The following is a 15,909-nucleotide window of genomic DNA, read 5'->3' as shown; positions in this document are numbered from 1 at the left end:
GCCAGTTCGCATTAGGAATTTCCCTTGTGAGAAAAGTTTCTTAATGTTTTCTTTTTTCTTATAATTGTAAAAAAAAAAAAAAAAAAATAAATAAAAAAATAAAAAAAAATAAAAAAAAAAAATTTAAGGTGACCAGTTTATGAAAGATTGAGTCCCCGAATACTTCAATTGTAACAACACCTATATCCGGAGGGACATGAATCACCATATCAAAAACCAGGTTACCAGGCTAACCAGCAAGAGACTTTCTCTTCGCTGAATGTATGATATGTAACTCTAGGGGCCTGTTGTGAAAATTCCAATCTTTATACTACTAGTACAAATTTCCTATCCTTTTAAGGTCAATATTATGTGCCATTATAAATCATAACTCAGCTCATAGCAGAAGAACAGAAAAAACTCGTAAGAAATCAGGAATAATAATTAAATACATTTGCTTGTACCATTCACACAGACTACACAGTTAACTCTATATTAGTTCTCGGAGATAATCTGAGCGTTAATAAGTCATAATTATTCATGGAGTAAAGAAGATGAAACAAAATAGTAGAGCAAATGTAACATAAAATCCATTCCACTGGCCTGTCTTCAAAACTGTATAATCGAACTCTTTTCTACAAGTTGTGGCGTAGGCGCGTAGCTATATTACCAATCACTGAACTTGGGCAAAATTTGTAGCTGTCTCGTAATTCTCTCACAGCAGCTTCAAAATTCCAGTAACTTGCCCATATAAATTATTTACATGCATATCAATCTACTAATCTATCCTGAGGCATGTCAACCCGTCGATGCAATGTAGCCCTACGTTTGCTGGTTGTGCTTGACATACTACAGGTAAAAATCTTCGAAAAAGAAAACTAAAAAGACCAAGAAAAACAAAACACCTTCCCCTACATTTTCATTCCTATCCAAGACTCTGTACATTATTCTCTATGTTTGCTGGTTATTTGTGCCTCCTTGCGCTTTCTTATTCTTCCTTTGTATCTACTATATATATCTTAGAAAAGAATAAATAAAAAAGTATATGTATGTTCGGGATCAAGAGAGGACTGCGGCGTATAAAATTGCCCTTTTCCGGTTGCTGGAGAAGCGAAAGGTAATTCCTTTGGAGACTTCTTAGAAGTGTTCCATGTGGAATTCATATTTAGTTGTACCTCTTTGATTATAATCATTGCAGAGTATTTTCAGTTCCTTGGCCAATACTGGTACACCACAGTAGAAAACACCTGCTCCCAAGTTTCAAGAAATTATACCAAGTATAAGACAAACTAGAAAATATTTCAATTTAATAAGGAAGAGATATTTAGCTACATCTTCAGAATCGATCCCACAGACTAATAGTTTCCAAATCAGGGCTCCTTTTTAATAAAAGGTGGTGCTTTTTATGTTCGTCTAAACTCAAAAGTTGAAGTAGTTTAGTACTTTAGTTATCACAGTCCGAGTGTTTTGACACCGTATATATAGGTTGGATTCTAACATTAGTGCTAAAGAATATAAAGCACTGGCTCAGAAACTTGCAAACTCGATAAAAAAATTAATAATAATATACCTATTCTAGCATTTGCATGCTTGGAACCGATCTTAGATAGAACCTTTTTCCAATTTGGTTTTGCAAAATGGGTACGGACCTGCCAGTAAAAAGGATATCATAAGTAATGCTACAGGTCAAATGTGAATATGTGTGCAATACTAAATGGACTACAGTGCTTTAATAAATGGATAAGAATATAAGATAGAAGATTAACCACCATGGGAAGATAAAATTATTGTGTGTATTAGTATATATACCTTGGTACCAGAAACAATATCCACCCCATGTTTGGCATGGTTCAGTGCTGCAACCATAGTAATTAGCGCCGAGCGTGCATCTCCTTCTTCGTATACACTGGTCAAGTAGTTGTGCATCTCAATCACACCCTGTGTCCAAAACAGCAAAAAGTTCATTAAACCCCTTAGGAAAACAATTATATGAGGCTGGTATGAAACTATGGTTTTTGACTTTACCCTCTGATCAAGCTCTGCAACTTCATTCATGATTCCTTTGAACCAATCAAATGAGCCTTGCTCCTTAGTTAACCAATAGAAGTAGGCATTTGTGGTCCTGAAGGGCTTTTTTTGCTTTGGGAAGCCCTTATCAGTGAGATCTGGTACAGGGTAAAGATCAGCAGCCTTTTCCTGATCATAGAAAACACAGAAAACGCATGTCAAACCTTCACGAGGCTATCAGCATCACAAACTTAAGTAATGTCCACGATCTACCCACAACACCATCATAAACTCAATCAACAAATAGATAAAAGGGGAAATTTCCAGGGACTAGAACTTCTACAGTAATGAAAATCATCATATAATGCCTTTTTACTCAGAGGTGAATAAGTACTCACTTCCTCCTCCTCCTTTTTGACTATGTTGTTAAGCAAATCTTTCAGGATACTAATGAATGGTGTTGCTCCAATACCAAGACCGACAAGGAGAAGAACATCGTATTTACTGTAATCTTGTGCTGGAGCACCGTATGGCCCATCTATCAGCAGCTTTGGCAAACTGGCGGAAGAATCAAATTTTAGACTATATAATCTTCTACAGTCACTAAAACCCAAAAACTAGCAAATAGAAAAAAAGACCTTTTCTTAGTAGTTTCATCAACTCTAAGAAGCCCACTTCTCCCAGCTGTAAGACTGTCACAAGCCGGTTTAAAAATCTTCTGTAGTTCCTCTGTCCAGTCCCCAAGCTTCCGAATATGGATACTGAGATAATCATCTCCAGGAGCAGAAGTAATTGAAAATGGGTGCCTAGAAGATGGTCATAATTAGCTAAACAGGAGCAGAAGTAATTGAAAATGGGTGCCTGGACTGGCACATGATTTGCATGAAAGATAGCCAAACATTATGTAATCTGAAACAAGAGAAGCATTGACTAGATAACAAATGGAGTTGAAGCAAAGTTATTATCGATTTACCATTCGAAGGGAGAGACAGCAGGGCATTGCACAAACATATACTGCCCACTCTTGTATCGAAACTGCTGTGGCTTTGTCATTTGCAGTGTGAGAACATTTCCAGGATAAATTGCCAACTAATTAGAATATTATGAATAGGAAGAAAAGTTATCACTTTTTAAAAAGAAGATGGGTCATAGGTGTAATTCTGCAGGAAATTTTCTTAATGACAGCTTGAAATAGTACTTAAGCTAACCTTCAAAAGGCCAACCGTGTATAATCCAGATCGAAAGTATCTCAAAGTCCTTTCACCAGCATACATCAAAACTGGAAAAGCAAGATACATCCAAGTCTGGAACAATGGATACCAAACTCTTCATTAGGATAAACACTACATTAAAATGAAATAACTATATATGGATAAATAGTCACAGAAGGATTACCGTCTTTTTGTACCATTTATGGACAAGGTAAAGCTCTATCCCATGGATGAGCAAACAAATGTAAACGATGACCAGACAGTGGTGTGAATACCAGAAGGCATTATATCCTGTGAGCCTATCAAAAGGCTTGGGAAGCTTAATATCACCACGTCTAAAGTATCGAGTAGCCAAAGTAAAAGCTATTGCCATCAAGACGACCATTATGAGCCCTGTTATACCCTCAACACCTTTCACTAAATCTCCGTATGTGGGCTTTGTTTTACCAAAGTCACTCAAGTAGAGAACATAGTCTTGTGGTGATGACCTCTCCAGTCTCACAAAATCACATGCAAGGTGATTTCCAACATGAAGGATGACACCAAGAACAATAGCCGCAGCAATTGTCTGCATAGTTGAAATAGTATAATTTAACAAGACAAGTAGATAGGATAACAAAGACCATTTTGAATATGAATTTGCAAGACTTGCCATGTAAGTGAACTAATTATATCCTTCATTCTTTAATCTTTAATCTCCTACCTAGGATCATTTCATGCAGCTTCATTTTAACAGCTACAGAGAGTTCTGATAAAGAGAAAGTCACTGCCTAAGCAGGGAGTATAAACCATTTTACATAATTATAGATATAAAAAACTAGAGGCAAGAAAAAATAATTATACAACATTAAGATGACTGACAAGTTGTCAAAGATATGATAAGATGCAGGTTCATGCAGTTAAAATCAATCTGTTGTTTAGTTTTGCTTGCCATTGCTAAATTTCGTTTGCTCGTACTTCAATTCAAAGCATGCAAATGAAGATGATGCAAAAATTTCATGATGAGAAGACTGAAGAAAAAATACATACAATATTAAGGTACATAAACAACATAATAAGAACAGGAAAGGTCGACCGCAAGTGATCAAGTACAGAATAAGTCAAGTTATTGTCATAGATGTTTGTTATCTAACCATATTGTAGAGCAAATACTGAAATGAATCAACTATTGTCTATTAAGGTCAAGCTGGAGGCAGTAATGTCAAATTTTCATGAATTCTGCATTAAAATGATTAATAATTTTCATCAACCACCTAAATGCCAGAACCATTCATTAAGAAAAGGGGTGATTTGGTTTCTCCCCATCTCAATACAGTCCAAATTTTTTTTTTCAACTGAATCATGTCAAGGTTATTGTACCATGTCAAGGTGATGAAATGCATTAAACATACTGAATCAAATTGGCTTTTAGTAATTAACAGCTTATGGTACCCCTTTTGATTCGAAATATTTTTCACATTGGGGTTGGGAATAATTTATTTATTTACTTTTTTAAAAAAGACTTCTTTATGTTCAATAAAAATCAAAATTTTACTTCAAATAAAAATTAAAAGCTACAGAGAGTCAGAGACGAGAAAATTAACAGAAAGTGTTGGGTAAGAAATAGGAAGAGAGAAAAAAGTTTAAGTGACAATGGGTTTACATCTTATGAGGTTCCCACCAAATCACTAAGGATGAGGTTAATTATTCAACAAAAGCTTGACTTTATTATGCATCTTTATTGATCACCAACCATTGTAAGCTACCCAAACTAGTTCAACTGAGGAAAAGGTCAAACCAATGGTGCTGACTTTCACATCAGAAAGCAAAATACTTGGGGCCCACATATAATAACTTATAAAACAAGCATTAAAAAAGCCAAGTGCAGTAGGTATACCTTATGGAAGTTGATATTGTCGTCAAAAGGCACAGTATAAGCCAGCCTAGTAGACCTAAGCCAAGTTATGGTGTTTCTACACACTGGAAACAATATCAAAGCCATGTTAAGCTTTAAGGTTTCGGCTGCACCTTTCGCAGTGGTAAGGCAGTAACCCATAACTTGAAACGCGGCTTTGTTTCTGTACTGAAGGAACTTCCAAATAAACAAGCCAATCATTATCAAAATCCAGATACTTAAAACCCAAATCCTCTTCCAATTATCTTTTAAGAAATAGAACATCTTTGTTCTCATCTTTTGCATTGGAGTCTTATATCTAAGTCCATGTAAATTTTGGCTCAGGGCTTGGCTTGTATAGCTGAGTGCTTGACTGTAGCTCAAGTATGTGTCTTTTTGCAACAAAAGTGTCTCCAGTTGCCATAACTGCATATTTATCAAAGCAAACAATAAATCAGTTAATAAAGGAAACATGTTCCAGAATTATTCAAGTTAGGAGTCCATATCTCATGATGCAATGATTCCACGATGGGTATCAACTTTAAGTGTTTGGATCTACACGTGGCAGAACACATCAACTATGTACTACATTTGTATTTGCATCTCTAATTTACTACTCCCCTCCCTTATTTTTTGCCCCATTTGACTTTTCACGGTTTTCAAAACGCATGTTCAAACGTATATATTTTAATTTCTATATGCATAAAAACTATAAAAGTTTGATATCAATAAAATATACAATGAGATGATTCTAACAAGACCTCACATGAATATATTATCACTTATAGATTATCGGGAATTTATGGTCAAAGTTTTATAAGTTTGACCCATAAAATTGCAATGGGGCAAAAAATAAGGGACGGAGGGAGCATAAATAATGTCCCCCTAAAATAATTGATGTTTTGTTTTTTTTTTTTAAAAAAAAAAATGATATGATAATGTAAGAATGATATAACAGGTAGGTACTTATGGGACAGGCGGCTAGATTACCAATAAGGATGAAGGTTTGGTGGCATTGAAATGTCATAATGGTAATTAATGAGCTAAATTGAATAATTTGAGTTTCTTGTTATGGACTACAGAGTATAACAATGATCAAGCAAAATTGTTTTCAGTCATGCAAGGAAACTAATCAAATTTGTTTTCTGCATAAAAAGTCAGGAGTTTCTACCAATATAATGGAGTGCGGGGATGCATTTTCCCTTATCTATAGAAGATCCAAAGTATAGAAACTTTTAAAGATGTGATATACGTCATTTAAAAAAAATAAAAATAAAAAAGTGGTATAACGTAGTAGTTTGAAACCATTGCACACTAAGTCACTACTCAGTTATTGTGAAATATTGAAAGTTAACACTGACTTGAAATTAAGGATCAGTCTAGGAATTAGAAATTTCATCTAAAAATGGAAAATTGGACAATTTTAAAGTTATTACAGGAAAATCAAAAGAAGTACAGAAAAAAGAATAGCAACGCTGTCAATCACTTTTATTTAATTTTTTTTAATTGTAACTTTAGAAAAATTAACCCAACAACCATGTGGAAAAAGAAAGAAAAATAATAATAAAAGAATGAGAACATAAAACCGTAATAATCACGGACTGCTTTAAAGAGACATTTACACAAAATCTGGGACAGTAATTAAAGCTTAATCGTATGAATTGGGTTTTGTGTTTAGCCCGTGATGAAGCATTCAACAACACACCAACTAGCTTCCTGAAAGTGCGCAATTTCTTTCATGCTCCCTTTTATGTCAACCATGACTTTCAAGAAGTCCAAATCATAACATTGCTACTTTCTCTATCTTTAGCAAAACTCATTTTAATTATAAAATTTTGACTGGTAATCAAACTTCATTACTTCGTATCTTTTCAGTTCTTCGATCTCTAACTAGTTGTCAGTTTGTCACATTTGACTTTTCAAAATCAAAATTCTTCAATTTTAATCACGTTTTCTGCTAATAATAAGTAAGATAAATCATCATTGATTTTGGTAAAAAAAAAAAAAAAAAATTATTTCAGTTTGCTTGTACTACAATAACAAAAGTGCATTTTGGAAACCATGAAAAATATTGCGATTAATCTGAGATAAAAGGAGCACATGTGAAACTACTCCGTATTAAAAATTTTGGTAAAGATGACACTAAGTAGTGCCTGTGTCATCATGCATAGGGATAGGTTGGGCACAGCAATACTAGCCACATATTATGTTGTGTCGTGCTACTATTTTCAGAAGGAAAACCCAAGCCTATTTGCCCTGTATCTAGTGCAGAATAAGAGTATTTGCTAATGCTTGGTAGAAGTAGAACTAGGCAAGCTTTCTATGACCGATAGTGAGAAAAAAGAAATTAACACACAGAAATAATCGCGTAATAAGTTGAAATGGACAGTATCGGTACCTCAATATATCCAAGACCTTCTGGATCCAATTCTTCCATGATTAAAGCTGCATATTCCTCAGCTTGGTCTTGTAATCTTGACAAATTATTTGCTGATGCACTCAACGTTATGATCTACACCAATGTAAAACCAATTTTAATTTTTAAGTTTATTAAATACTTCTAGAAAATTAACATTTAAAAGTATATTTTTTAAGTTAAATTTTTTTATTTTTCCTGTTTATTACCCAGTAATTACAGTATATTCTATATTATCAGTGATTACTGTAAACTAGTCAGATTAAGAAGTCAATATTCTAATTACTAACCAATTTATCTACGTATCTCTTTTTTTTTCAATGCAGTTGGACATAAATCATAGTCACTAACCTACCTTTTTTTTTTTTTTTTTTTTGAAGGGTAGTCACTAACCTACCTGACTATATGACAATTTGTATTAAGAATTTTAAGATAAAGCAAACCAGGGACAATTTTTGCAAATGACGTGCTTCAGATTCACCAAAAAACAAGTAGAATATTCTTGTACTTAGGATTAAATTCTACAATATATTTAAAAATAAAGGTGATAGGACTTAATCCAAAAAAGGCCAAAATAAGAAATAAAAAAAATCTACTTGTAACAAATAAATAAATTTAAGCAATAGATTTAGCATCAAAAGATCAGAATTTAAGAAATGAAAAATTCTACTTGTAACAAATAAATTAATAAATTTAAGCAATAGATTTAGCATCAAAAGATCAGAATTTATTTAAGAAATGAAAAAATCTACTTGTAACAAATAAATAAATTTAAGCAATAGATTTAGTATCAAAAGATCAGAATTTAGAAATGTTAGCCAATTTAGACATTACATGCAACAAAGCTCTACTACTCGACTAGTCGTATAACTTAAAAAATATTCTATGAAGTCTATGTATCATGTGACTCTTCAATATATAAGGGAAAAACACATTATAATTATACGGTTCAAATAATGAATAATATATACAAATTTTGCTAGATGCAAAGTAGATAGTGTATTATTTTTGCGTTATTAATGCATGATTTTCCCAAATAATTCTAGTGAGACTGTCTAAGCCAATATTAGTATATGTATTTTCTAATAAAACATGTTTTCCTAACTTAATTAGCAACACAATTAATAGTCACATCAACTCTACTGTATATATCCATGTATAAGTTCACATGCATAATTTATCCAAAAAAAAAACAAAACCACATGCATGAACTTTATTCTATTTTGTGTACTACTCCGTATTTCATAAACGATCTCATGGAAAAATTAATTTGGTAGCAATTACGAAAGAAATCCGTGACCATGTTTGCCTAGACTTAGCAAGCACATCCACGTACTACTAATAACACTAGTACTACACTACTACTAACCTAGCTAAAATTAATCAACAAAAGAAATCAGCACGAAATTTCCAAATGATGGTAAATAGGATGCTTGAGAACATGGGAAGCGTATGTAAGACATGATGAAATCCTCAAAATCAAACCATATAATATAAAATAATGTAGTATATTTATACATTAATAACATTATCATAAAATCATCATCAACCCAATATACCAATATTAATTGGAGTTGTTAGATCATTAGTTTGAAATTGTAGACTGAATTAATCCCAGCCACAAAAATGGGCCTAACCTCTAATTAATTTAACCATAATAAAAACACACAGTTAGCCGACCATTTTGAAGCTGACCCTCTTTTTCTCATTTTCTCTCACTTAAATTCTGCGATGCACAAACGCAAAGCGCGATCGAAAGAGTCAGCGGTTAAAAAATATTAGGTCGCCGAACAAGACAGAGTGTTGTCTTATTACTTTCATGCCTAGTTATGCCTCCTACCTTCTTCATGTGAGACATTCATTTTTATTTTTTTTATGCACAAATTAATAAATTAATTAATTAATGGAAAAAATAGAAACTAATAATCCAATCTTTGTTATTTCTGCTTAAAATAATCTCACCTTTTCAAAATTTGAAAACAATCCCACTTTTAATCCTCATATTATCAAAACATACCTTTTGACCTACAACCTATTAAACAAGTTGAATTTTTTTTATATTTTTTAACTCTCTTCCTCAAGCTTAAGTTTTCCTCCTTCACTTCTTCCATGGTCACCACCACACCAACCTTCCCCCGACCACCTTGAAACCCTCTAACCCCTAAATCTGACCACCCTCTAACCAAAAACCCCCTAACTCTTTAATCTGATTACCCGTTACCCAAAAATCGACCACCGCAGCCACCCTGACCACCCACGAAACCCCTAAACTCCCCACGAAACCGCCTCCCCATTGACTACCAAAACGAAACTCAAACCCAGAAAACCCCAAAATGAAACCCCAAACCCAGAAAACCCAAATCGAAATGGGAACCCGAACCCAGAAAACCCCAATGAAACCTAGATGGCGGAGGAGCCGACGACGAGGGAGGAGTTGAAGAGGGTTGCTGTGGGTAAGAAGGTCGGCTGGATTGGGGTTGTAGGTTTGGACAAGGGGTGGGCTTTTAGTTGGAGGGGGCGAAGGATGAGGAGGGGAGGTGGGTAGGGAAACTAGGAAAGGGAGGTGGGGAAAGGGGAAGGGGTGGTGAGGTGGTGTCTGGTGCAGCAGTGGTGGGGAGCTGAGATGGGGTTTTTATTTATTTTTTTAAAATTTTAAAAAATTAAAATTGGACCAATCTGAACCAATTAGAAGGTGACATATGGCGACTCACCTTCTAAAACAAGTTACCAATTTCGCAAATCGGTAAAAGACCTGTTTTGAGAATATGGAGGTTAACGGTGAGATTGTTTCCAGATTTCAAAAAGGTGTGATTGTTTTGAGCATAAATAGTCTAGGTGGGATTATTAGTTTCCATTTTTCCTTAATTAACTAATATGATTAAAAATATCTTTGAAAAACTGTTATGCATTACAAATTAGTGGAATTTTTGTCAACAATTATTCATTAATTATACTCCATATTAATTTAATATTTTATCCTTTTACAAGTAATTTTATAGTACAAGTACATTATTTTGTTTATACTGAGTACACCATAATAATAATAATAATAATAATAATAATAATAATAATAATAATAATAATAATAATAATACGGAGTAATAATTCAGATTTTTTTGAAGATCTTGTTTATTAATTATGTAGTCAAGTCAATAACTTCAACCATCTTTATATCTATAGATGTAATATAAAAAAGTTATAAACAACTTATGAATATAAACTGGATTTACCTCTTTAACTTCTTCTTCTGTCAGTTGGCCATCTTCATTTTTATCCACCCTATCAAATTAGAAATTACGAGTACTCCGTAAGAGAAACTATTTAAATAAAGGTAAAAAAAATAAAGGAATAAGAAAAGGGCGTCTCTCAAGGATATTTTTCACATCTATACATAAATCAAGCAAATTCCAATGCATTACATTGTAATATAGTATTTCGTAAGCAAGTGAAAAGAATACACTTTAAAATTTAAGTACAGAAAATAGAGTATTACTAGTCTTAATTTCTTCACGTATGCAAAGAGTATGTACTAGTCTTACCGGCTAAGTTTGATAAAGAATATGCAAGAAATGTCACTGTCTACACGAATCATACCCTGCTTTCAAGGGTGCATGAATTAAAAAATAAGTGCTCCAAGAAGCATTATCTGTTAATATCATGGGTGGCACACACTAATTATTTTCCCTAATATAAATTGTTAAGCATATCATGGTTAATTGACGTTTAATAATATTTTTGTGTAATAAACATACTCCCTCTTTTATTTGACCTGTTTTATTTATCAAGCTTGTCAATGCAGAACTTTCACAATTAATAACTTTAATTTCCGTAAGTAAAAATTATAAAAATTATATATTATGATAGTAGTTATTGAGACAAATCTAACAAGATTACACATGAATATGTTTTTACTTGCATATAATTCACAAAAGACAGTCAAATGAAAAATAGTAAATAGTATAATAGTCAAAGCGGGTTAAGTAAAAAAGAACGGAGAAAGTATAAGAGAAGTGAGGATGTAGGGTCCTTAATAATTAAGATAACCTAATCTATCTTCTAGATTTATGATACACTTCAAGACTACATGCTACCAAAAAATTTGCATGTTTTTTTTCCCTTTCTTTACCTAATCTCTTAGATATTTGTCAAACATCGGACAGAATGTTAACACTTCAGTTCCTTGAAAGATCAACCATATCTCATATGCTAAAAAATTCCTAGATATATTATACAAGTAATTCCTAAGGTGGTAACTACCATATACTTGCATTCAGGGGCGGACCCACCTTTAGTCATAGTGGGTCCGGTGATACAGTATTTTTTTAAAAAATAAAATATCAAAGAGACCCCTTATTATAGATAGGTGGTCTCTTTGATGCTGCTATTGGTAACAACAAATAATATCAAAGAGACCTCTTATTAAGATAGGCGATCTCTTTAATGCTGCTATTGCTACAAAAGACTTGTTGTTTTTTTTAAATATTAAAGAGACCTGTTATTTATATAAGAGGTCTCTTTGATGCTGCTATTGCATTTTGCAATTTTTTTGCGCTATTTTTTTTTTCATTAAAGACACCAGTTATATTTAATAACTGGTCTCTTAAGTTATCTCACTTTTTTTTGTATAATTTTTTAATAATTTTTTTCCCTTTTTATATCTTATATTTGTACAACCAATTTTAATATTTCCCCATAAAGCTTATCAATTAACGAAAAAATCATAAAGTTAATTCAATATAATAATTTTATTGTACCATTTGTTTATAACATGTTATTTGTAGTATTTTCGACTTGTAAAATTGAATTCTTAAGTACTGTATTTGGTTGTGGTATGAATTTTTGTGTCCTATTTTTGGATTGAAATCAATTTGGTGAAATATATATATATATATATATATATATATATATATATATATATATATATATATATATATATATATATATAATTTTTGGATTGAAATTAATTATGAACAAGACATGGAAAAAAAAATTGTACTTTCACAAATGATCAATAATTGATGGTGACATACTATCTCGGAAATCCTGGATCTGCCACTGCTTGCATTGATGAGAGGAATTAATTACGGGAGTTATTAGGGAAAAACAAAGAGTATATTTGGAGAAGCAGAGTCCTAAATGAATTATATGAGTAGTATTTGTTGATAAGTACCTATGATTTTTTTTTTCACCTAAAATAAAAATGAGGCAATCTTTATAACAGTTCAATAAGAAAATGTGAAAAAACTTAACAAAGGGAATATATAACTGTATAAGTGCGCACAATTACTTTCACCATCTTATAATCTTATCCATAAATATATTCGGAAAGGACCAAAATGCCCTTAATTCCACCCTTTCACATACCCTTTACTTTCAAGGAGTATCCCCTTAGTCCTTGCTTTGTAAATTTGGTCACTTGATCCATCAAACAGCAAAAGTAACCTCTAATCCTCTATAGTTGGAGTTGTTACCTAACAATCTAACATGTAACAAAATGACCAAAATATCCTTATACGATGCATATTGTAGTAATGGTATTACGTCTATTAGATTGCTAATGACCCCAATAATAGCCAACCATATGCATCATCATATAACGTTGGGATTGTAATTAGTGGACAATCATTAGCTTCATAAAAAAACATTAACTAATACTACATTATTTTAGTATCATTAATTAATTGCAACAAATCAATCAATTCAAAAAAAAACATTGTGTAGGTGTCAACGGGATGATATGGAACAATTACCACTTACCTTACAATCAAATTCATCTACATCCCTCTCAAACACCAAAATAGAACTCGAACAAAAAGTAAAAAAAAAATACAGAAATTTAAAATTGTAAAAAAAAACATTAATTAAATAAATTACGTACATGTCGAAGAAGATCTGAAGACGAGAATCAAAGCTCTGATCTGTAATCTGAGACCAATACTCATACAATTCTTCCTTGCTAATCTTCTCCACCTTCAACCTCCTCCTCCTGCTTAAAGCGTCGAACATTTCTAACGCGAATGCCTCTGAATTTTTCATCCCTAATCCACAATTCAATTCAATTCAATTCAATTCAGTTCAACTCAACGAAATCACATAAAAAATAAATAGAACTAAACTTCATTAATTGATGGTCATAAAATTTAATAAATAAAACAAATAATTTAGATTTTTTTACCAATGCATGCAGCGAAGTCAGTACGATAAAGAAAATCATCTTTGGCTAATTTCTTGAAATTAACTTCAACTTCACACCAACTAACACTTCCTTTATTGCTAATAAATCTAAGCCCCTTGAGAGCTCTATGCGCACCAGACCGAGTTCGATTGAGTTGAGCCAGCTGTTTCCTTCGATTCCTCGCCGCAATCGCCGGGTCAACTGCCGACTCAGACGAACCTTTCATCGAAGCCGAGTAGTTCAAGAACTTTCCAGAGAATCGCTTCGTCAACTGCGCTGAAAACGACTGCTTTGCTTTACTAATCTCCGCCTTCAACTCCTGCGAAAACTGCCGTATTCGGCTGCTCGACGACGTCGTTCGCCGAATCGTCGGAGTTCTCGACCTCGACGCCGGAATATCAATTCCTCCGACGGAAGACAACGCGGAATTCGGAACAGCTGATGATGTTGACGCCGCATTTACCGACGCCGGTGCCGGAGGTGTCGCCGCCGGCTCCACACTCCGGAGAATGATAGTCTCGTCATCTTCGATATCGAGAGTAACCTCGACAAATTCATCGGCGTTAGAACGTGGAGTGGAATATCCCGATGTAGTGACGTCACTTATCGGCGAAGATCCGGTACTCATCGCCACCGACGGCGTCCGGATCTTGTCGGAGGCCCACCGGCGGAGTTCGTGCCTTGCGTATCCTCTCATTATTTTGTTATTTTTATTATTTAATAAAATTAAAAAAAAATGGAAAGTAAATTTAATAACTACCACCACCACCAGAAAAATCCTTCACCATTGAAAAAATCATCGAAAACGCGTGCTGAATTCTGGAGATGGAGATTGAGGAGAGAGAAAGTGGTGGAAGCACTGTTTCTCTCTCTAGAAGAAGGGAGTTTTTCTCTCTCTAGAGTGTGAGTGGAGGGATGGGTGGATTGGATGAAAGAGAGAAGATGGTTGAACAGAGAAAAATGGGACAGATGAAAAAGAAAAAGGGAGGGAGAAAGGTGGTGGAAACGACAATAAGGAATTGTTTGAAAAAGGAAAATGAGGAAATGAAGTGGAGTTTAAGAAAGGTGGGTCTTTTTATATAAGCGAGGGTGGAGGAAGAGAGAGGCGTGACTTTAGGACATTTGCTAGTTGAGAATTGAGATAGAGGTAAGGGGATGTAATGTAGAGTCAAGTCGACTAGAGTTGAGTTGAGTCGAGTCGAGTCGGTCAACTATCTTTTGACCATGCGTTTTGTGGGAAGAAGTGGGATCATGAGTATGACTTGTGACTTTGTGAGCTAGCCACTCATGTTTATGTGGCGAGGATGGTTGTTATAACGGATGTAATGTAAAATTAAAAAGAAAAATATGCACATAATTATGTGGTTCACAAACAACGCTTTAGTTTTATTTATCTTACATATTCAGAGCAGATTTGAGACCAATCACATAAAACAAATTGATTGTCTCTCGGATTTCTAATGTTATCTCTCTTATAACTCATAAATGAGAAATACACAAAAGAATCTCATATTTCTTAATACACTCTATATGGCTAGGATTAACCCTTAAGAATTTATATAATACTCCCTTAAATAGAAATGGATTCATGAAAGCCGAAAAACCCTAACCACTACTTATTAAACACACGTGCTCTTCTTTACCCATTCAAGCGCATGAGACAAAAGCTCGAACGACTTTTTCAAACATACATTTAAGTAGCTTCTCTTTTTATTAGGTGCAAATGTGAGTAGTGGTTTATCCCACGTTGAAAAAGAAAGCAAAGGCTTTCATTTCATAACCCAAGCTAGCTACATACTCCTCCTATGATACTTGCTATGAACTCTGGTTTGTGGCCTTCTGGAATTCTCTCCCATCTATTATACAATGGTTTTGTATAAACTAGTGGCTTGTGGATCATTATGAAGGAAAAAAAATCCTAAACAAAAATCAATTGTTTTTTTAAAAAAAAAATTGTATTATTGCCCATTTTCACAATTGTGAAAGTATATCACTATATTATCAGTTCCATTTTTGGTATGTTCAGTTTGATATCCTTTCACAAATATATTAATATATTATCCATTATATCCTTATTACTATTTGCAATTTTTACCCAAAATCACCAACTACAGGAGTATTTTTGGTAGCCCTCATACATTTACTCCCTTTTCTTAAAATGTATTTCCCAGTTGTACATTCAAAAAAAAAAATGTAGCGTATTGTAAAATAAATAGAATGAGAGAGAATTTTAGGGAGAATAGATGAG

At 33.4% G+C, this 15,909-nt stretch overlaps 1 protein-coding gene across 1 annotated transcript; it reads right to left on the bottom strand.

Annotated features, from left to right (window-relative positions):
• Window positions 1-417: 417 nt before the first annotated feature.
• LOC110719599 (respiratory burst oxidase homolog protein A-like) lies at window positions 418-14,941 on the bottom strand. The gene is made up of 14 exons (XM_021898571.1): window positions 13,662-14,941; window positions 13,365-13,524; window positions 10,717-10,765; window positions 7,469-7,582; window positions 5,074-5,496; window positions 3,382-3,765; window positions 3,195-3,290; window positions 2,960-3,075; window positions 2,625-2,792; window positions 2,385-2,544; window positions 2,005-2,175; window positions 1,789-1,917; window positions 1,550-1,628; window positions 418-1,226 (listed from the first exon to the last, which is right to left on the bottom strand). Exons 1-14 carry the CDS (start codon window positions 14,356-14,358, stop codon window positions 1,117-1,119), a joined length of 2,856 nt encoding a protein of 951 aa, XP_021754263.1. The 5' UTR covers window positions 14,359-14,941; the 3' UTR covers window positions 418-1,116.
• Between the last annotated feature and the right edge of the window lie 968 nt (window positions 14,942-15,909).

The sequence above is a fragment of the Chenopodium quinoa genome, unplaced genomic scaffold, assembly GCF_001683475.1.
Source record: "Chenopodium quinoa cultivar QQ74 unplaced genomic scaffold, ASM168347v1, whole genome shotgun sequence".
In the NCBI taxonomy this organism is placed as follows: Eukaryota; Viridiplantae; Streptophyta; class Magnoliopsida; order Caryophyllales; family Amaranthaceae; genus Chenopodium; species Chenopodium quinoa.
Note: the sequence above shows the minus strand (reverse complement) of the source record. Positions and strands in the feature narration are given on the sequence as shown.